The 22,271-nt window shown below is 32.5% G+C and overlaps 2 protein-coding genes across 3 annotated transcripts; both read left to right on the forward strand.

The window, feature by feature from the left end:
* The first annotated feature begins 12,553 nt into the window (after window positions 1-12,553).
* On the forward strand, window positions 12,554-15,052 carry LOC116014442. The gene is made up of 5 exons (XM_031254500.1): window positions 12,554-12,760; window positions 12,856-12,908; window positions 13,308-13,469; window positions 13,945-14,046; window positions 14,760-15,052. Exons 1-5 carry the CDS (start codon window positions 12,619-12,621, stop codon window positions 14,892-14,894), a joined length of 594 nt encoding a protein of 197 aa, XP_031110360.1. The 5' UTR covers window positions 12,554-12,618; the 3' UTR covers window positions 14,895-15,052.
* Window positions 15,053-18,238: 3,186 nt separating this feature from the next.
* LOC116012260 (probable inactive receptor kinase At4g23740) lies at window positions 18,239-21,656 on the forward strand. Of its 2 annotated transcripts, none has more exons than XM_031251762.1 (3): window positions 18,239-18,394; window positions 18,819-20,064; window positions 20,788-21,656. In XM_031251762.1, the coding sequence occupies exons 2-3, from the start codon at window positions 18,840-18,842 to the stop codon at window positions 21,447-21,449; spliced, it is 1,887 nt and encodes a 628-aa protein (XP_031107622.1). In that variant the 5' UTR covers window positions 18,239-18,394; window positions 18,819-18,839; the 3' UTR covers window positions 21,450-21,656. The 2 variants fall into 2 exon arrangements, with proteins under 2 accessions (XP_031107622.1, XP_031107623.1); XM_031251763.1 differs by having other exon boundaries at window positions 18,240-18,394; window positions 18,824-20,064.
* The last annotated feature ends 615 nt before the right edge of the window (window positions 21,657-22,271 follow it).

Below are 22,271 nucleotides of genomic sequence, written 5' to 3' on the forward strand. Positions count from 1 at the left end.
TTGTGGGCCTCAATAAAATTTAAAAAATTAAAAAGCAATGATTTTGATGCATGTCAGGTGCACAGAAACGCTCAACCGAACATGTAAACAACTTTTATTTTTTCTTTGTACTTTTTATTGTCATTTTTTCTTCTATTTTTTCTCTTCCCTCATCATTTTCTTTCCTATTTGACGGCATAAAAAACACCAAAAAACTCTTTCCATTAAAAAAAAAACACCAAAAAATCTAGGCCATGTTTGGTAAATAATCAGCCTATCAGCCAATTTTGATTTATTTGACCACTTTTAGTTGTTTTACTTGGTTAAAAAATTAATATAAGTGTTTGGTTAATAAACTTTTTGTAACTCCAAAATGTTAAAATTCAAAAGGCTACTCAAAGCAGCCTTTTCAATTAGTTTTTTGAAAAAAGAAATTATATCAAACAACTATCAGCTAACATCTAATTTATCAAACAACTTTCTACAATAAGTTAATGTTATTAACAATTCTTACCTTTTAACTCAAACAGCCAACCAAATAAGCTAACCGTGATTTACCAAATAAGGCCGTAGAGTAATGAATACAAATAAAAAGTGACAACCGACAAGACATTTAAATATATACACTATTGAAGGCTCTCTCGCTCTTTAAGATTCCATCACTTCCTGCGTCAGCATAGTTTAAACAATCGCAAAGGTTAATCTCAGCCTCACATCAAATTATTCCCTCCCATTTAAAAAGTTCACTTGTGGACAAAATGCAATGCCAGATCTCAACCCTGTCGTGTTGACCATAAAATGAATGAATAATGACTTTTATGTCTTCGACTTATTGTCGTATTATAAATAATTAGCCGAATCAATGTCAGTAATTGACGGATGGTTGGTGGGAGAATAAACTTTTTGGAATTAGAATTTGAGTAAAAACAATGTTTTATGTTGCTTGATTTGTGAAATTTTTTTTAAATAATTCTTCATTTTTCATATTTTATGTATCTAGTTCAGTTAACGAAGTTTTATTGGAGTTATTTTTAATTTAAATATTCATAATGTTAAATTTGGTATTAGTATATAAAATTTATATAATTAGAAATTACATTAAAAATACGGTTAAACATAAAAAATTAAATTTAAAATAATTAAAAATATTAAAAAATAAACAAAAAATAATAATTTTCTTGATTAATTAATTAACCAGACTATATACATAACATTTAAAGTTGAACATTAAATATTACAAATAAGGATCCTTGAAAATTATTTTCATGCATTTTTTAAAGAAAAATCTAGGTTAAGGTTTTTTTTTTCTTTTTATTTTTTCGTTTAATTAATCTTCAATTGATTATTTATCACAAAACTCAATTTTTTAATTATAATTTTGCATTATTTGAAATGCAGTAGGTCATATTTAAAAAATAACTATCAAATTCTTACTAATTAAAATCTAATGATTTTTTTATATATTAATCCAATATATAATGTCTACAAATATTATTATAAGAATATAAGAAAATATATGGTGGATGCATGTGCATGGTAAAGGTAATTAAAAAGATAATAGAAGTTATAACAGTAAGGCAAGGGTTTTTTTTATCCAAAAAATTGTATACTACAACTCTAAAAACACAATGTACAAAATGGTTAACATTAAAAATATGGACATAAATTTTTGATTGAGATTTATTTTGTTTTAGATTACCACACAAAAAAGATGAAATAGATAACCCAACATAGATACTGATCATATCACTCATGTAAATATATAGTGTTCATGCAATCATGCTGATAAACCTCTTATAAATAATTGCATATTCTTTTACGTATAAAATATACACAGTAAAAGTAAAGAGAGGAGACAAGGGAAATAGAGAGAGAAAAGAATCATTTTATTATCAATCATTCATTTTAATATATATACAGGGTATAAAAAAAAGTTCTAGTAAATTAAGAGGGGTGTATTAAATCATGATTTTTATAGACTTTTATAAAATTTAAAAGTTTGAATGTATTCAATTCAAACTTCTTTTATAAAATTTAAAAGTTTGAATGTATTCAATTCAAACTTTTAGAGAATCTTTAAATGTCAGACAGTATTCAATCAAGATTTAATTTTTAAAGAGTCTTTAAAAGTTGGGTGATATTCGATTAAGATTTTTAAAGAGTTTTTAAAAGTTATGTGGTATTCAAAAAGTTATGAATTTGTGTAGACTTTTTAATTTTAGAACTTTTGCAATTTTTTCCTTCCCAAATATAAATAGTTGAAATCTAGTCCACAACTTCAAGATTTCAAAATTTTCTTTATACCAACTCTGAAGGTTTTCTCTCTCTATTTAAAGTTTAAACTCTATTTTTTTCTTACTATTTAAACTTTATACACCTTATACCTAAATTTAATAAATTATTTTTTCTTCATTATCCTATATTTTCTTAACACCTAAACTCTACCAATTTTTCTCTCTCCTATACTTTACAATCTTCCTCAACAAATTTGGAATAATATTATTTTTACTTCATTATTGCTTGCATATTTTGAGTTTTTAATTCTTTTCTACGAACTTTTTATTGCTAACTTCTGATTAAACATTTTCTACGAACTATTTCCCTAACTTTTAAACTTTCTCTAAGAACTTTTTCTCCATAAATACATGAACAAAGCAAAATTTTCATCTATCACCTTCAAATATTTACTATATGTTTCATAATATTCATATAAATACTTGTATATTTTAATTTTTATTATTTTTATGTTTATATTCGTACTATTTTTTTTAAACAACATATTCTTACGAATAGCGAACTACTGCACCTTGTTGTTGTTCGCAATCCCAAATTGCTATTGCAAATAATAGCTCTTTGATTGACACCTAACAGTATATCAAATATTATTTTTTGTATATAGTATTAATATTATATATGTATATGTATATAGATATATATTTTATGCAACTAGTTATTATATTTTTAAATATTTCATGTGACCAATTCTATTACTATAAATTTTAGTTTACAATATTGTTATAAATTTCTTATGAAATAGTTTTTTTTTTTTTGTTGATGCTTATTAATACTATATAATAATTAGCATATAAGTCTCACCATACTATGGATAAAAATAATAATGTTAATGTGGATGAAGAACTATATAATGAAAAGAATTTTATGATGTACTATAACAAGTTTTGTAAGAAAATTTTTTAAAAAATAAGAATCGAAATCATTGAAAGTTTGTAAGGATGTATTCAATTTAGAATTTCAATGACTTTTGTAGACTTTTTAAAATAAAAAGTCCATAAAAGTTTATGAATGTTTTTTATATAAACTTTTATAGAGTCTTACAAAGTTTTAAAAAGTTTTGAACGACTATTTGAAAGTCAATAAAAATTTATTAAAATCTATCATTCTTGAAGTTTTTAAAAGTCTACAAAAGTCATGATTGAATACACTCCTAAGAAGTCTATGAAACTGAAGAAATTTACATTAAAAAATTAAATAATGTTAGCCTTTATTTATTTATAACCATAGAGAGTGCATCCTTTTAATAGATGTATTAACATTCATCATGCACTCTATGTTTATATTATTTAATTTGTTTTTATATGATTTGACTCTATTAGTATAGAGTCTTTCTCAACCTACTGAGACGTACTCGAATCTATCCCTTCCATATGGGGTGCAACCGAGGCACCGAGTGCCACTAGACCACAAGGTCATTGGCGTAATGTACATAGATATTAAACTGTTGATACATAATCTATTTTCATACATTCTATAGTAGGTTTATAATGTTCATTCTATTTGTTTATAAATGTAAAATTTAATGTACATAAACATTACATCAGATAATGACTTTATATACTTAAAGATTTATTTTTAATGAAATGTTTAAAAAATATGTCAATATGATTCTCATTTAAAATATCTCAATTACAAAATTTTGAATGATATATTGTTTACACATTAATTTTTTTTTTACACTAAGAAAAGGAAAAAAAAATTAAATTAAAAAAAATTTAAGGATAAAAAAATAGAGATATGTTAAGTACATGTAACAACATGAACCTTTAGTTCGTGGAATAACTATTGTGCTTTTTGATAGTCAAATTAAATTTCGCTACATTAGAAGTCAAGCTACTATAACAAATTGGGTTAAATTAAATTATGGAAAATGTTTTACACTCTTACCATTATCTTTTGGGTCACACTTGCGTGAGACCGTCTCACGGATCCTTATTCGTGTGACGGGTCGGGTCGGGTCGAAGCAACATGCAAATGCCATACTTATATCACTACAAGAAAAATCGCGAATCGCGACGGACAAATTCCGTCGCGAATCCCGGATTGCGACGGAATCTATTCCGTCGTCTATTGCCTTGTCGTATTTCGACAGACGACGGAATAATTCCGTCGCCAAATTCTGCGACGGAATTGGCGACGGAAATAGGTGTCGCGAATTGGCAACCGATATATTCCGTCGCAATTCTGTCGCAATTTGGCAACGGAAATTATTATGACGCTAATTCCGTCGCCATATCCGAAACAAATATTCCGTCGCCATATTTTTGTTCCGTCGCAAATACCGTTGCAAAAACACGACGGAATTATTTTCCGTCGCGATTTGGTCGTAGTTATTATTACAAATATTCCGTCACAAAATTTATATTTTGTCGCGATTCCGTCTCAATTTTTGAATTATTTTTAAAATTTTTAATATAAAATTAATATTAATATTTTAAATAGTAATGCCTGTTTTTAAATTATTAATAGAAAACTACAATAATATAAAAGACTATTAATTGTAAAATAATATATAACATAATTTAAAAATATTAGCAATCCACGTTAACTTCAAGTATCAATACATTATCAATCCACATTTAATACATAATAATACTAAATTCAAGTCTAAACAACAATGTAATAGTCTTGAAAAACAACAATCCACATGGAAATCAATTGGTTTGAGATGGAGGTGATGATGAAGTACCCGCTCTCCCGCCATCAATAGCATCAAGTCGTTGTTGCATAACGAGAATAGTAGCCTTCAAACTCTGAATTTCATCTTGTACATATATGTGCAAATTTCATACTTATATGCTCAATTATAATACTAATCAAGAATACAATTTTTGTTACTTATAAGAGAAAAAAGTAATACATTTTTCATAATAAGTAATGTTGACAAGTGCCCCTTACTTATATGGGAAAATATAATACTTTTGAGAGAAAATGTAATACTTTTAAATCGAAATGTAAAAGTATTGTATTTTCCCTTAAAAGTATTACATTTACCTTTATAAGTTACAAAAATTTTAGGGTCACACTTGTGTGAGACCGTCTCACGGATCCTTATTCGTGAGACGGGTCGGGTCGAGTCAAAGCGTCATGCAAATGTCATACTTATATGTGCAAATGTCATACTTATATGCTCAAATATAACACTAATCAAGAATACAATTTTTGTTACTTATAAGAGAAAAAATAATACATTTTTCATAATAAGTAATGTTGACAAGTGTCTCTCACTTATAAAGGCAAATATAATACTTTTGAGGAAAAATGTAATACTTTTAAATCGAAATGTAAAAGTATTGTATTTTCCTTAAAAGTATTATATTTGTCCTTATAAGTAACAAAAATTTTATTCCTGATTAGTATTGCATTTGAGCATATAAGTATGACATTTGTGCATATAAGTGTCATGTTTGCATCTTGACCCGACCTGACCCGTCTCATAATGAGACGGTCTCACACAAGTTTTTGTCGTATATAAATATTTACTATATATAGAATACCGAGCGTATATAAAGCTTCACTATATATAGAATACATATATGTCCTTAAGGTTTATCTTTCAAAATGCTTACCATAGGGGTTGGAGATGGATCTTCGTAGAATGCTTGAGGATGTCAGGGATAACATTCAAAGCGTGCGTTTTTAGTATAGCGTAGGAACTTAGCTTCCTCTTGGGCTTGTCCCTCTCCTTGATAAGTTCTAATTAATTTAACATTGGATCAAATGAAAACATACTTTTTAGGAGATCACTAAGAACCAATTTTAGTCTTATATTTTAAAAAAATGAACAGGTCAGATTAAATATTTTTTAAATGCAGTGATATTTTTGTAATTACATCAATTATACTGTGCAACTTTTAACACTATATTGTGCACTTTTAGGATTTTCTATTAATGCACATTATGATATTAAAAAGTTCACGGAAAAATATTAAAAATTGCACTTTGCAAAATGCGCAAGTGCAGTGCACTTAGAGTTTAAATTTTAGAGTTTATGAATGAGTTTTATTTGGTTTAAGGGTTCACTTTTTTCTGTTTAGGATTTAGCATTTACGATTTAGATTTAAAATTTAATTTTTCCATTGATATTTTAAAAATTATCTAGAAATGCACATTATGTTGTTAAAAATGCACAATATTGTGTTAAAAGCTGCACGTTAAGTTGACAATAATTACAATAATGCCATCCACATCCAATCCACTAATGGAGGATTTTCACTAAGTGGATCCTTAGCTTGCTCATCCCTAATCACCATTTGAAAATATAATTTTATAAAAAAAAAATTCTTAAATTAAAGTCTAAAGAAATTCTGAACTTACATGTGATCTGGCACAAGAACCTTCAAAGAGCATAAATTGAAAGTTCACAAACAAGGATAATGAACCCCTTGAAAGTGTATATAAAGTTTAACTATATATAGAAAACCTATATGTCCATAAGGCTTATCTTTCAAAATTGGTTACGTCAAAGACTTAAAATAGGATACTTTGTTTGGTGACTTAGGTTTTCTAAATAAAGAAAATAAAATGTAAAGTAATTGCAATTTGCAAATAAGTTCGAAGAAATTTAACACCTTATAATATTGTATAGCCATTAACACTTGAAATTTTTTTACATCTTCAAGACCGATATCAAACTTTCTCAACTAAAACTTAAAATTTGATGATGTAAGGATTCGTTTTGTTCGCAGAAAATATTTTAGGAGGAAAAGAATTGAGAAAGTAATTACTATGAAGATGAATTTCATTGTTTGGTTAGTGGAAAAAAAAATTATTGGGCATATTGGTTTCATTGTTTGGTTGGATTTGGAATTGTAAGGAATAACGAGTATAAAGACCTATATACCCCTACAAAATAATAAAAGTAATAGCACTCAAAGAAAGAACAACAAGGGTAAAATTATCAAGCCTCTACTTCAATGTTTCTTCCCAACTCTCATGGAAAACAGTCTCATGTCCTACTAAAGATTTTGTTTTCCTCAAATGTGAGAATTTATTTTTCAATAGAAAATGAATTTTATAAATCGGACACCAGAAAACAACATTTTCTTTCACTCTAAGAAAAAATATTTTCTATAAATTTTTTTTTTCATCTAACCAAACATCCCCTAAGGTTTTTAATTCAAAGTAATATTTAGTACAAATTTTGTCTGAATGTGATGGGTCCGGGCTAAGGATTTTGGGTACAAATCAATAAGTGAAATGGGTTGGTAAAACCTAGAAGATGAGGCAAAAGCCCAAGATAGTGCATGGAATTCTAAGGAGTATTCCTAAGGTCCAATCATTATTGCATGGACCATGATCCACACAGCTGTGTAAACCATATATAAAAAGTACATTATTTTTTACTGTAGGTACATTATTTTAGAGTACATTATTTTGGTACTGAAGGTACATTATTTAATATATACTATCAAATAATGTACCTACCGTACAAAACTAATGTACCTACACTACAAAAATAATGTACTTTTTATTTTTGGTCCACACAGCTGTGTGGACCATGGTCCATGCAATAATTTGCCCCTAATGTCTAAGATAAGAAGTCTATAGAAGTAAATGGAAATGGATTTTTGTCCAAAGAGGAATCTTGCATGTCCTTACCTAAATAGAGATTTTGTACCTACCACTTATCAATTAATAATATTATTTTTTCTGAATAATTTTGGTACATTCCTAAACGTATATTATCTGCTATTAGACCTTATACTTTGAGCTAGTTTATCAACTATTTCTATAGTTAGAAAATTGAGTCCGATCATAATGTTAATCCAAAATGAATGTCAGTGGACAAATATTGCATGTCCTCACTTAAATAGGGATTTTGTCCCTAACACTTGATCAAAAAATAATACTATTTTTTTTTGAGTAATTCTGGTACATTCCTAAATGTATATTAGCTGCTATTCGACCCTATACTTCGGCTAGTTTATCAACTATTTCTATAGTTAGAAAATTGAGCTCCATCGTAATGTTAATCCAAAATGAATGTCAGTGGACAAATATTACATGCCCTCACCTAAATAGGAATTTGTCCTTAACACTTGATCAATTAATAATACTATTTTTCTAAGCAATTCTGGTACATTCCTAAATGTATATTAGCTGCTATTCAACCCTATCCTATGAGCTAGTTTATCAACTATTTCTATAGTTGGAAAATTGAGCTCCATCATAATGTTAATAATCCAAAATGAATGTCATGATCAATTATATTGTAGTTGTAGACTTGTAGTTAGGTTTCATGCATTAATTTTGCAATGTGTCTTGTTCTGCAGGTTGTTTGTTTGTTCAAGTAAGTTTAAAATTGAATAATTTTAAATTTTAAAAAAAAATATTTGCAAATAAGTTGTAAGAAATCTGACACATATCTTTTAAAATGTTGTGTAGTTGAATAAATAGAACAAGTTCACATGGCTATGGTCGGTGCCAACCTTTCTCTATCAACACTAAAATTAAAAATTGATGATATAAGGGTTTTAACTCAAATATTTAGTTTATGTTTTTGTCAGATATGTGAATGTTCATCCAAAATGAAGATCAAGATCAGTCCTAGTTAGGTTGAAAGTTGAAAGTAATTTTCCCAACTATTGCTTACTTTTTCGTTTTATAAATATTTTGCGTAATAAAACTTTAATATATAAATGTTAACTACCTTGTAGTTTGATGATATCATCCTTGATTTTTATATTATTTTCTATAAAGAAGGTCGTAAATACTATAAATATATTAGAGTGTATTAAAAAAACATCAACATAAAAACATTTAGGGGGCGTTTGGTTCACGGAATGTTAGATTACCTTAGGGAATGTTAGATTGCTGGGAATGTTAGATTCCTGTGTTTGGTTTTAAATTGAATTAGGTAAATAAGACAGCGGAAATAAGATAAATTGATTAAAATGCCAAAAGCTCAATATTAGGAATAAGATAAGGGAATGTGAGATTACCTAAGAAATCGGGGTGTATCTCACATTCCCTTCCAATAGCTAAAAACTTCATCGGGAGGTTATGTTACATTCCCTGGGAATGTTACATAACTTGAACCAAACATGGGAATCTTATATTACCAAGCAAATATAATCTTAGTTATCTTATATAACTTGAACCAAACGCCCCCTTAATGTATACTAGCTGTTTTTTTTTTTTTTGGTTGAAAGTATATATTGAGATTTGAAACAAAGGCAAATTATTGTGTGAATCATGGTCCACGCAACTGTGTGGCTGTGTCACCTGTGTGGACCACGGTCGAAAATGATATCGTTAAATTTTATGAGTTAGAATAATGTATATTATGTATTTGAATAATGTATATTATTTATAATAATGGAACTTCTGGGTAAGAAAATAGACATTATGCTTTATAATATTGTATATTATATGTTAGAATAATGTACTAGAATAATAAAACTTCTGGAGTAAGATAATGTACATTATGTGTTAGAATAATATAATTTATGTGTTAAAATAATATACATCATGAATTATAAAAATGTATATTGGACTATGGTCCATACAATAACTATTGGACTATATTGGTGGACTTAGTTAAGTTAGCTAATTTTTTTGAATCTTTATTGGGCTTTAAAGTTTAAAAGTATTGTAGGCCTGAATTGAAAATGTTGTTTGGGTTCATTGTGTGGTTTTGAAGAAAAAAATAATAAAGCCAGCTTAGAAAAGAATAGTTTCAGACTTTCAGCTTAAATGTTACACTGAAATAAAATAATAGGTTGCTCAATTTTTATTTACAAAAATACATTTTAATTGCTTTTATCTCCTTAAATATAAATATAAAATATTAAAATAGTTATATATACTTGGGCAAATGCTAATATCAAAATAAACATATGCTATTTTGATTATTCATCTATTATTAGGGTCTTTAGTATTGGTGTTAGCGAACATAGCGTTCGGTAATGTACTTGTATTTGTGTTCGACAAGCATTCGTTTATTAAGGTAAACAAACATAAATGAACAAATTTTAGAACTCGTTTAATAAACGAATAGAGTCTGAACATTTGTAGGTTTGTTTGCTAAGAGCTCGTGAACAATCTCGTTAGTGTTCGTTTAATAATGTTCATGAACAAGCTTGTTTAGTGTTCGTTTAATAACGTTCACGAACATGCTCGTTTAGTGTTCGTTTAAAATTGTTCGCGAACAAACTCATTTAAATACAATTTATTTTATTTTATTTTAATATACTAGTAATCTAGTATACTACATTAGTACTTTAGTTTAGGCATTAAGCGGAGCCTTTCTTTTTTGCTTTTATCTTTTATCTTTTTTGGAATTTTACTTTTGTTGGAAAAAATAGCTTTAAAATGACATTTTAAGTGGTCATTTTGTGATACAAATATAAGTGGGGTCCACATCCGATTTGGGTCGGGTTAAAGTGGATTTAGATTTTTCGTAGTTAGACGAAGAGATTGATATATTGTACGCTCAAAATGAATAATGGGTGAATGAGAAATTGGTTATCAAAGTAGACACATTTGAGATTGAATTTGAATGCGGAAAATCTTAAGTAGCTTTGTCCACATTGGTTGGGAAAGTGGGGTTGCACCACTATTTATACAAGGGCCTTTTTATGGCATATTGACTTGTATAGCATAGAGGCTCTCTCTAGCGCGTAGGGGGGGGGGGTGCAAATCAAATCCCAGGTTGAGCAGTTGATTTGTCGAAACTAGGAATGTTTGTTGGTAAGGGGTATGTAACTAATGGGCTTTTTAAGTTCAATGTAATGCATGTTATCATCAATAGAAGCAATGTTAATTCTGTTTACTTGCTTGAGTCTAGGAATGTTTGTTGGTAAGGGGTATGTAACTAACGGGTTTTTTAAGGTCAATGTAATGCATGTTATGATCAATAGAAGCAATGTTAATTCTGTTTACTTTCTTGAGTATTCCAATTTGTGGCATGGTAGACTAGGTCAAGTTAATTTTAATCCTATGCGTAGATTAATTAGCATGAACCATATTCCTATGTTTCAAATTAACACAAATAACAAGTGTGAAATTTGTGTTGAGACAAAACTAATGAAAGCACCTTTCAAATCGGTTGAAAGGCAAACTGAGCCACTTGAAATAATTTGTTGTGACTTGTGCGATTTTAGATCGGTACAAACCAGAGGTGGTAATAAATAGTTTATCAGGTTTATAGATGATTGCACACTGTTTTGCTATGTGTATTTGCTGAAAAGCAAAGACGAAGCCATGCAAAAATTCGTTCTTTATAAGAATGAAGTGGAAAACCAACTTAATCGAAAGATTAAAAAGGTTAGAAGCGATAGAGGTGGTAAGTATGAAGCACCCATCAGTGACTTCTGTGCAAGTGTAGGTATCATACACGAGCGTAAACACCTTACGCACCTCAATTGAACAGTGTTGCCGAACGAAAGAGTCGTACATTGAAAGAGATGATGAATGTGATGCTTATAAGTTCGGGCATACCTTAGAGCATGTGGGGTGAAGCGATTTTGACAAGTAATTACCTGCTAAATAAAGTACCCCGTAAGAAGCCCGATAAGACTCCTTATGAGTTGTGGAAAGGTAGGAAACCTTCCTATCAATACCTCAAAGTGTGGGGGTGTCTTGCCAAAGTTTTGGTACCAACACCTAAGAAAATAAAGATAGGTCCAAAGACCATGGATTGTATCTTTATTGGCTATACATAATAGTAGTGCTTATCGGTTCTTAGTACACGAGTCCCTTAATTCGGATGTACATAAGAACACAATAATTGAATCAAGGAATGCATCTTTTTTTGAAAATGTATTTCCTTATAGGTCCAGTGAGGGACCAAGTACGTCAAAACGGACGTTTGACGAAGATATGGATAATGATAGCGGGAATTTTGAGAAAGAACCCGAGCTCGAGCCTAGACACGGTAAGCAAGCGAGAGTTAAAAAAATCATTTGGTCATGATTTTCTAACTTACTTGTTAGAATATGATTCTAGTACTCTAATTTGTTTGATAGAAAATAACCCAATTGATTTGTTCCTGTTTTTTTTTTTTTTTAAATTTAATTTTAATTAATTAATTTATTTAAAATTATTTTAAAATATTATTTTTAAAGTTGGTAACCGGAAAATCAAGTCATCAAGTCACTTTGGGTTAATTTGCATGAATTTGTGTAGTTCAGGAACCCAATTGCGTTGTTTTTGAATTCGATGGCCTAATTACAATTTCGCTTGTAGTTCGGTGGCCTATTTGACTCTTATTCCTATATTTTTAAATATATTTTTCCCCCTTTTCTCTATTTTCTCTCTTCATAGAGTTCTCGGCGGTGCACCGCAGTATAAGCATTTGCACTTCCTTCCCTTTTCTCCAAGTTTGTTTTCGCTTGAATTATGGCCTTCCCGCCGTCTTCCACTGCACCGCCTCCACAACCCGCCCAACCTCATCGCCCCTCCGCCCTCTACCCTAGGATCAGTCAATTCTCGGCCAACCCCATTGCTGCCGGTAACCCCACTATTTCTCCTTCATCTACTGGTAAGTCTCTCTCTCTCTCTCTCTCTCTATGTAATATATATATTTCTGAATTCTGTTGAATTCCATGTGTGTTCGTTCTCTGAATTCTTTTGCAGTTGGAATCGGCATCAGAGTTGCATTGAAACCGGAGTATCGGATGACACCTCTGGTATGAATTCTATTTATGTCGATTATCTTGTCATCTAGGTTAAATGGCTAATCAAGGAGCACCGTGGATGTTTAGCCGTAGGGTCAGAGTGTGCTTATTCTTTGTGTTTAAGTTAATTGTTAGATCAACTAGGCTCTATGCAAGTTCTGATGTATGATACTGTCTGTTTGTTCATGTTTGCTATTCAATTGATAATAATAAAAGCATTATTAGACTGATTGGTAGGTGTTAATGTTTCTATAAGCATTACATTGTGGATGTAGTAAAAAGTTTGGAAGTAGTAAGTGACACTTGCCATGTATTGTAATTCTTTTTTCTTTTAATGTTGTTAATTTTTAGATTTAGTGATTTTTTTTTTGTTATTAACAAAAAACTGATGAATTTGTTGGTTCCTTGCAGCCTCATTTGTCCCCACAACTTGAAGATGTCCCTCGAAGTGTTTTCAACTTTGAATTTGATGTAGAGAGAAAGATTTTGGCTGAAGCAAAGAAGGATAACCCAAATTGTAGTGAGCTTACTCTGGGAAATATTCCTCAGGAAAGAACAGACCAAACTGATCCAGTGAGTTTCATCTTTCCTATGATTAGTGTTGTCTTGGCAAAACTAAGAGAATATTGGAATTAAATGCAGCATGTGGTGTATTAATTTAAAGCCATAAAAGAGAAAGGGTTGGATGAATGTTTCCATGTGGTGATTTTATTATTGATAGAGACACTGCATAATTTAGTATTTGAAAAATTTTTCCAAATTTCTAGTAGGAAAATGGAAAAATGGAAAACGTGTTTAGATGGAAAATAGTTTTACAAGTTCTCCAACCCTATAGAGACAATGCATATTTAGTATTTGGAATTTTTGGATGATTGTTCCATGTGATGACTTTATTATTGATAGAGACAATACATATTTAGAGACTGACCTCTCCCCTCCCTGGTATGTTTGCACCGGCACTTGCTGCCCTTTGAAATGCATGTTCTGTTCTAGTGAACCATTTCTAACCTTTGAGATTGAAAGTATATCTTGTTTCACTTAAATGTAGGGTTCCTCTGAAGATCCCATTGTGAATACATACATTGCGTCTGGCCTGAATAGAGAAGCTGTGCCTCTTGCAGTTGCAAATTACGGAGACAATCCAACCAAGGTATTGTCTCTATCGTTTTATTTTATATTTCGTTTTAAATTGCTGCACATCAATCCTCATTTTGCATGATTTGGTGCTTGCTGAGGCCTTGAGGGCATTTCCAGTTTTTGTGGTCTAAGTCACTGGCCTTGAGTCATTGACTACGGGTAGAAAGAGATTTGGAGTTGGGTAGAGAGAGTGCAATACTGTCTTCTATAGATAATTTGTCTTCTACAAGTTTTGACGTGAAAGGCTTTAATTCTAACGTACGAAAACAATTGGAGTACATTAAATATCAAAATAAAAATCTATAATATATGTTCTTCACATTTATGTATCTTCAGTATAGTTCATCATACATGTTTACCATTTAAATCCATGAAGCACAATCATCAAAAACTTTCATTTCAAAATACAGAGTCAAAGGGCATTGATTTCACTAGACTCAAACTTGCAATCTATTTGGTTTGCCAAATTTCTAGAAACAGTTGTTGGGCTGGCTGCATTCAGGAGATTAAATGGCTCTGTGTGGTAGCTCTTATTTTAGAGTTTGTAACTTATTTTTGAACTTATAGCTTATTTTAAACTACAAATAAGCTATAAGTCCTGTTTGGTAAAACATAGATAGCTTAAAATAATAGTTTATTTTGAAAGGCTATTTTAAATAGTGTTCTTTTTTTTTTTCCGAAAACATTTTAAATAGTGTTCTAAATGATTGAACTGTGGTTTTTCAGGTGAAGGAATTTGTTGAGCAGTATAGTCGGGTGAAAGATATGGGATTCTCATCGAATGATGTAGCTGAGTCCTTGCTCTTATTTCACAATGATATCGATCAGGCTTTGCAACACCTGCTTAGCCATCCGTCCTAATCATGTTGGGAGGTCCACAAATTTGTGCACCCACCTTCAATATACATATTTAGAGAGGCTAGAGGCTAAGCACTGTCCATTTTTTGTCCATAATAGGGTTGACTCACGTTAAATAGCTGGTATTTGGACATGTGATTACTTTGTTTTGTATTTGATTGTCAGGGTTTTTTTTAATAAGCATTTTTATTCAATTAACATTTTGATTATATTTAGTTATTAGTATTTTTTTGGTGTTATTGAAAGACTCACAAGATTCACCATTATAATCTGACTCTCCGTAAGTTGAAGTGCCAACAACATTAAGTAACATAAGCTGTTGAAAGCAACATTAGCCGTGAACAGATCTCTACTAGAATTTCACCGCCTATGCCCTGAAGGGTTCACAAACCATTTGTCTTCCTTGCTTTCAAAAATAATGAATATCTAAAAGAATGACTAACTCATCATCAAACATTAGTCATTTTGTCACATACTTGACACAAAATCTTAGAAATTACTTAATAAGTCTAGTCAACTTGAAAATTAATCTATCATAGTGATTTCGACACACTTGTTCTCATCCCTCAATACTTATGGACAAATGCCCGTAATGGCAGCCTGAGTGGCAAGACCAAGACGCTCGCGGCCGTGAGGTCCTGAGTTCGAAACCGTCTGCCACCCGGGTTTGAGCCGGTCAGCTATGGGCAACCTAGGCTGGTTAACCTCCTTGTGGTCCTTTGCCGGCTAGGATCACAGGGCGAGGGTTTACTCACATATTCGGAAGAGGAGTGGGGTTTGCCTCGATAAAACCCAATACTTATGGACAAATTAAAGGAGGAAAGAAGTCCAATCATTTGCTGTTTGCATGCCAACTTAGTCACTCTCAAGTTACCAATTGCATCTCATACTCCTCATCCAATCGACAACACTTAACCATCAAAAAAACAAAAGTATTTTTGTTGGGACAATATAATATTACTATTTATGTAGAAGTTTTAAATAGAATTGAATAACAATATCAAAAATAAATAAAGAGGTATTTTCAATTCTGTGCCTTTGTCTTGTACTTGTTTCGTTTCTTTTAATATTTCGTCTTACATATGCATCATAAAACTGATAGGCCGGACTAATAACGTAACTTGTCGGTGCAACATAAATGAAGCTAGCTAGCTAGCTAGTGCTAGGCTGTAGAAAAACATATGAACATACATCAGCAAGTATATTAATGGGATTTGCATGAAAGTCAAATATGTATAGTATATAGTATTATGGTAGTAGGATATGTCCCGGTTGGCATGCGGCTAGCTTGTTAACAAGATCTTTATTTAAATTTAATTTTTAAATTAGAAATGAGTTATGTTGGATTAATTAGTAAACATAGCTTTCAAACTAACGCAGGTGTAATTGTATGAGAGGTGGCGTGCTGATTACCGGCCGAATAATATGTAGAATCCATGTGAGATCATCCTGCACCTTCTCCCACCGCTAATACATTATATTATTTCTAATATTAATTTCCCTCATATATATATTACTAACTTCAACATCATCATTGTACGTGTGTAAAGCTACATATACATACATTTGATTTGAATTAATTATTAAAATTATGGAAGCTGTAAACAAGCACTAAGCATGTTGTTACTACTAATATTGTCCTCATCAATATATATAATCATCACTCCCCGATGGGGTTTGGTGAGACTTGCAATTTATTTTCTTCCATAACTTTATAAAGTGATAAATTTCAAGAAATTTCAATTTCTCTATTTAAAAGCAAATTTTAGGGTGCGTTTAGAAATCAGAAAAATGACTTCTGAAAAATATTTTAGAGGATCGGTCCTATATCGACGATTGGTGGTATGCGTAGGAAAATATGCTTCGTATTTCCCTGACGAATGGAGAAAAGCAAAACCCACAAAAGGTTAAATAAGAAGAAAATAACCTATGAAAGGTTATAAATCTGGAAAAACAAAAGGGACGAACGAGGATGGTATTTTGGGTAGGTTGTAAGTACGAGTCGAGTTACACTCTCTCCTTAAAACCTTATTTACCGTCTCCCGGGGTGCTAGAAGCGTTGCGGTCTAGGTTTCCCAAGATAAAACGTACTACGATTCTAATGTTTGAGCACTAAAACTTAGAACCCGGTGAACGAGAACGCGACTTTGATCACAGTTTGGCAAAGAAAGGGGTAGAAGCAGAGTTTCGAGAGAGAAAATAAGTTTTCGTTGTTGTGTAAAATCTGTTGCTCTACCTTCAACATATATAGGAGTTGTAGGATTAAATAACATTTAATCATGACATTAATATGATAATTAAATCAGACTTATAAACCCTGTAACAGCAGACCATTACCTGAGAATTAATTTAGAAAATTAAAATCGGAATCAATTCGAAATTAATTCCGTAACAAATGAATTAAGACTCTGAACGGTTACAGTCCAAATCGTACACGAGACGAGACGAGAAAACGAGGAGTTATTCATTCTGCCCATGATTCGCGCTACTAGAAGGTCGAACTATTAACCATTCTGGTTCACGAGTCATGCTAAGGCCGAACCATTATGGTTCACTCGAGTCGTGCGTACGTAATGTGGTACCCGCAAGGCCAGTCAATTTTCGAACTAAATACAAAATTCTTCTTTTTTAGTACTACTGACTCTGTTACAATGTAATATCTGTTCATAGTTACTTTCTCAACCTACTGAAGCACAAAGAGTTAACAGTTGAACACACTCCCATCATCCATGTAGGAGTGTTTCCGGGACATCGGGTGCCACTAGACCACAAGGTCTTTGGCATTGACAGTAAATTTGGTAAGAAATTATAAATGTGCACCATAAAGAACAACAAACGAAAACATTTAGTGTCACTTATACCATTAATAAATTTTTAATTCATGTTAAGCACTCATGTTAAAATAAAGGTCAAAACGAAAAATTTTAAAAGTAACATTAGAAAAAAAAAAGTGTAAAGAAACAACACTTATAACACAAAGTACAAGCTACGAACACTTAGTATAATTTATACTACTAATATAATTTTCATTTCAGTTAAGGACTAATATTATTGCCTCTTAGAGATTAGGGATTACTGGATTAGGGATTAGAGATTTCACTTAAATTCATGTAAGTAATATTTTATTGGTATATTTAGTCCAATTACCATTTACCAGAGCAAAAGTCGTTTTCCGTATTAATTGTGCATTGTGTGCACGTGTATTTCCCACAAACTTCGCGCTCTCCATAACTAAAACCCCACTTGCCCTTCTGTTTCATAACGTTTTCGGTCATTCATTTCCTGTCCCCACCCCACCCCCACCCCCACCCCCACCTATCATCATAATTCATAATCCCACTGTTCTGCTACTCTCTTCTGTCTCTAACAATAACTAAATTCTTCATTTTCACCTTTCAATTTTCCAGAATTCTTCAAGCTTAGCTTATTGATTCATGCCTCCTCCTCAGCTTCATATACCTTTCTTCCCTTTGATGTGATCTGGAGAATTCTTTTTTTTTCAGGTGAATTCCATCACGTTTCTTTTCTTAGCTCAATTTTGCATTGTTTGGTTTGCTCTAATTGGATTTTGGAAGTGAAATGTGCAAATATTTAAATTTCGGTTATATATAGTCTCTTTTTGGGTGTAAATGAAGGAAGACTGGAGAATTGCTTTTTAGCTGTTTATTGTAGAAATTAAATGATCAGTACTCAGTAAAGGGAGGTGGAAGAATCTCTTTGTTTCTGATCGTTGTTTTGCATTGAAAAGTTGAAACCTAACGTTTACTTTGCTTTGTTGACCGAAACGGTTTCCTCTGTGTGCACGTAACGTTAACTGCTCTTTAGTTTTAGTGGAAATTATTTATTTATGGCTGACAATTAGTCATAGCCTTTAATTTGCATTCTGTGACTTATATCTTCTCTGGAATTCTTGTGTTTTTACTTTAGTTCAGAGAAGAGAAGGAGAGAATGGGTTCTAAGTTCATATTGTTCGTAATTTTGTTTTGTGGAGCTATTTTCTGCTTGACAAGAGCTGAGCCGATGGAGGATAAGCGAGCCCTTCTTGATTTCATTGATAGAATTCACCACTCGAGGAAGCTGAATTGGAAGGAGGAAACCTCAGCTTGTAGCAGCTGGGTTGGAGTGACTTGCAATCATAATAAGTCTAGAATCATAGCGGTTAGGTTGCCGGGAATTGGAATGCGTGGCTCAATTCCTTTGAATTCCTTGAGCCGTTTATCTGGACTTCAGATTTTGAGTCTGAGATCCAATCGGATCTCTGGTTCTTTCCCTTCTGATTTCTGGAAGCTTGGGAATTTGACCATGCTCTATCTCCAGTCCAATAGCTTTCATGGTCCCCTGCCGGCTGATTTTTCTGTTTGGAAAAGCCTTTCAGTGTTGAATTTGTCAAATAATGAGTTTAATGGGAGCATACCTTCCTCGATGTCGAACTTGACTCATTTGACAGCTTTGAGTCTTGCTAACAACTCGCTCTCGGGCGATATTCCTGATCTCAACCTCCCTAGCTTGCAGCTATTAGATCTGTCCAACAATAACCTCACCGGAAATTTGCCTCCATCTCTTAGCAGATTCCCTGATTCAGCTTTTGCTGGTAACCATCTTTCTCCGGAGGTCTCTTTACCTCCCATTCCCTCTGTTCTTCCTCCTGGTGCTCCACTGAGCAAGAAGTCCAAAAGCCTTAGTGAACCTGCACTGCTGGGGATCATAATTGGAAGCTGTGCTTTAGGATTTGCGGTAATTGCTGTGCTGTTGATTCTTTGCTATTCACAGAAAGAAGACGAAAATGGGGCTCCAGCAAAGCCGGTCAAAAAAGATTCATCTGTCAGTAAGGCGGCTTCCAGTAGTCAAAATGGAAGAGATAATCTGGTGTTCTTTGAGGGTTGTAATCTTGCATTTGACCTTGAAGACCTGTTGAGAGCTTCTGCTGAGATACTAGGGAAGGGAACCTTTGGGACTACATATAAGGCAGCTTTAGAAGATGCAACCATTGTTGTGGTGAAAAGATTGAAGGAAGTAGGCGTTGGGAGAAAAGAATTTGAGCAGCAGATGGAGGTTGTTGGAAGTATCCGGCATGAGAATGTGGCTCCTTTGCGGGCGTACTACTACTCCAAGGATGAAAAACTCATGGTATATGATTACTACAGCTACGGGAGCATATCTGCTATGCTGCATGGTATGCCAATTACCTTGTTCTCTACTATTTTTAGCTTTTTTTTTGTAGAAACTCAGTTGAATCAACTTGGTCTATCACATTTATTTACCTGGAAAGTAAGTTACGAGCCATTTCTAGGCATAGTAATATGCTTTTTGTCCTATAATCTCTATACATTATAAAAGGAGTGCAACTTTTTGTCCTATAATCTCTATACATTATAAAAGAAGTGCAATTTTGGTTAGGCGCCTTAGCATTTCAGTATTTTCATTTGTACATCTAGATTACTGTTGGGTGGAGGTCGGTAAGGGCCAAGTCCGGCAGCATGTGGCTAGGGGATTGTTGAGTGGAGGCCGGTAAAGGTTTAGTCCAGCACTCTGGCTCTCGAAAATGTGTGGAGGTATAAGAAAATAAAGTTGCGCCTTCACTACGAGCTATAGCTTTTGGCGTAGTGGTAAACGTTTGATCCTAACAAGTGATATCGAAGCCAAGTCACAGGATTGTTGGCAAGTCCAACACCCTGGCTTTAGCGTAGTGGATCCTAACAATTACCCTGGCCTTGACCTTATCATAGTTGAGAATTTCCACACTCGGATAAATTCTATGCCCAACATTTTAAGCTCATGTGTGCAACTGTAAGTTGTAGTAATGACATTTTCTTACTATCTTCACTCATCATTGGTAAAGATTCACTGTGAATGTTTTGAATATATGCTTACACCTTAATGTATCTGTGAAGTGCAGCTAAAAGAGAAGAGGGATGGATTCCTTTAGATTGGGATACCCGTGTGCGAATCGCTATTGGTGCAGCCAGAGGTATTGCCTACATCCATGGACAGAGCGGAGGGAAGCTTGTCCATGGGAACATCAAATCATCAAACATCTTCCTCAACTCTGAACAGTATGGATGTGTATCTGATCTTGGCTTGGCAACACTGATAAGTCCGATTGCTCCACCCATCAGGCGAACTGCAGGGTACCGCGCCCCAGAAGTTAAGGACACCAGAAAAGCAACACAGGAATCCGATGTCTACAGCTTCGGTGTCCTGCTGCTCGAACTTCTAACCAGAAAGTCCCCGACACACGCCATGGGCGGGAATGAGGTTGTCGACTTGGTAAGATGGGTGCATTCCGTGGTTCGTGAAGAGTGGACCGCAGAAGTGTTCGACGTCGAGCTTCTGAAGTGTCCTAATATAGAGGAAGAGATGGTGGAGATGCTGCAAATAGGGATGAGCTGTGTGGGCAGAATGGCAGAGCAGAGACCAAATATGTTAGATGTAGTGAAGATGGTAGAGGGCATCAGAAGAGTGAATACCGGAACCCAACCGTCCACAGAAGCTTCAACTCCCACCCTGATGACACCACCCTTTCCGGAAGTAGGATCATCTTATTCACATCCACACTGATTTACCGTGTTCATGTTTTATAGGAAATATGTTTATTCACCCCCCAATTGTTTTATATATATCTTCGTCCATATCTAGTTTTCCATTTTTTTCAAAGAATTATTTCAACTTTGTCCCACGTTGGTTTACCTCTTAACGAATAAACAATTGTCATGTGATTATACCCACTTTTTGTTATTTGGATACTCAAATGTTTAGTTCACAAAATCTTAGATTAAGGAGAATGTTAAATTGTTAGAAATGTTTGAGGTATGTAAGATAAATCCGTTTGGTTGAGAGTTATCTTTTATATTATAATGATTATTTTACTTTAATATATTTAACTTACTTTCATATATTTCAGCAAAATTTTAAAATTAAAATAAATAAGGCAGTGATAAAATATATAAATAAACGATTTAAAAAATTAATTAACTAACACTACTAAATCAAAGATTCCTAAGGTCAAAAAAGTTATAATTTGTTTTAAACCTCTGATTCCAAAATGCTATAATTTGTTTTTAATAATACAAATTTTAAGTTTATGTATTTAACAAATTATGTAAAAAAAAAAAAAAAAAATCTCGACGCCAAAATGGCGTAGATAAACAATGTATGGCGCATCACATTTCATTTTAGCCAAAATGGCATCAACTTTGGCACTTTCCTTGAATCAAATTGCACCAAGATTGACACCATTTGGTGTTTTATTGTCTTGGAGAGTTGGAGGCCGCCTTCTTAAATAAAGACCAAATTGACCAATAAAGAGCTAATTTCAACCACATATAGTAGCGTATAGTACCTACCACATTACCTCATTTTGACAAGCCTTAGACTTACCCA

This window comes from Ipomoea triloba, chromosome 3 (assembly GCF_003576645.1).
Source record: "Ipomoea triloba cultivar NCNSP0323 chromosome 3, ASM357664v1".
NCBI lineage: Eukaryota > Viridiplantae > Streptophyta > Magnoliopsida > Solanales > Convolvulaceae > Ipomoea > Ipomoea triloba.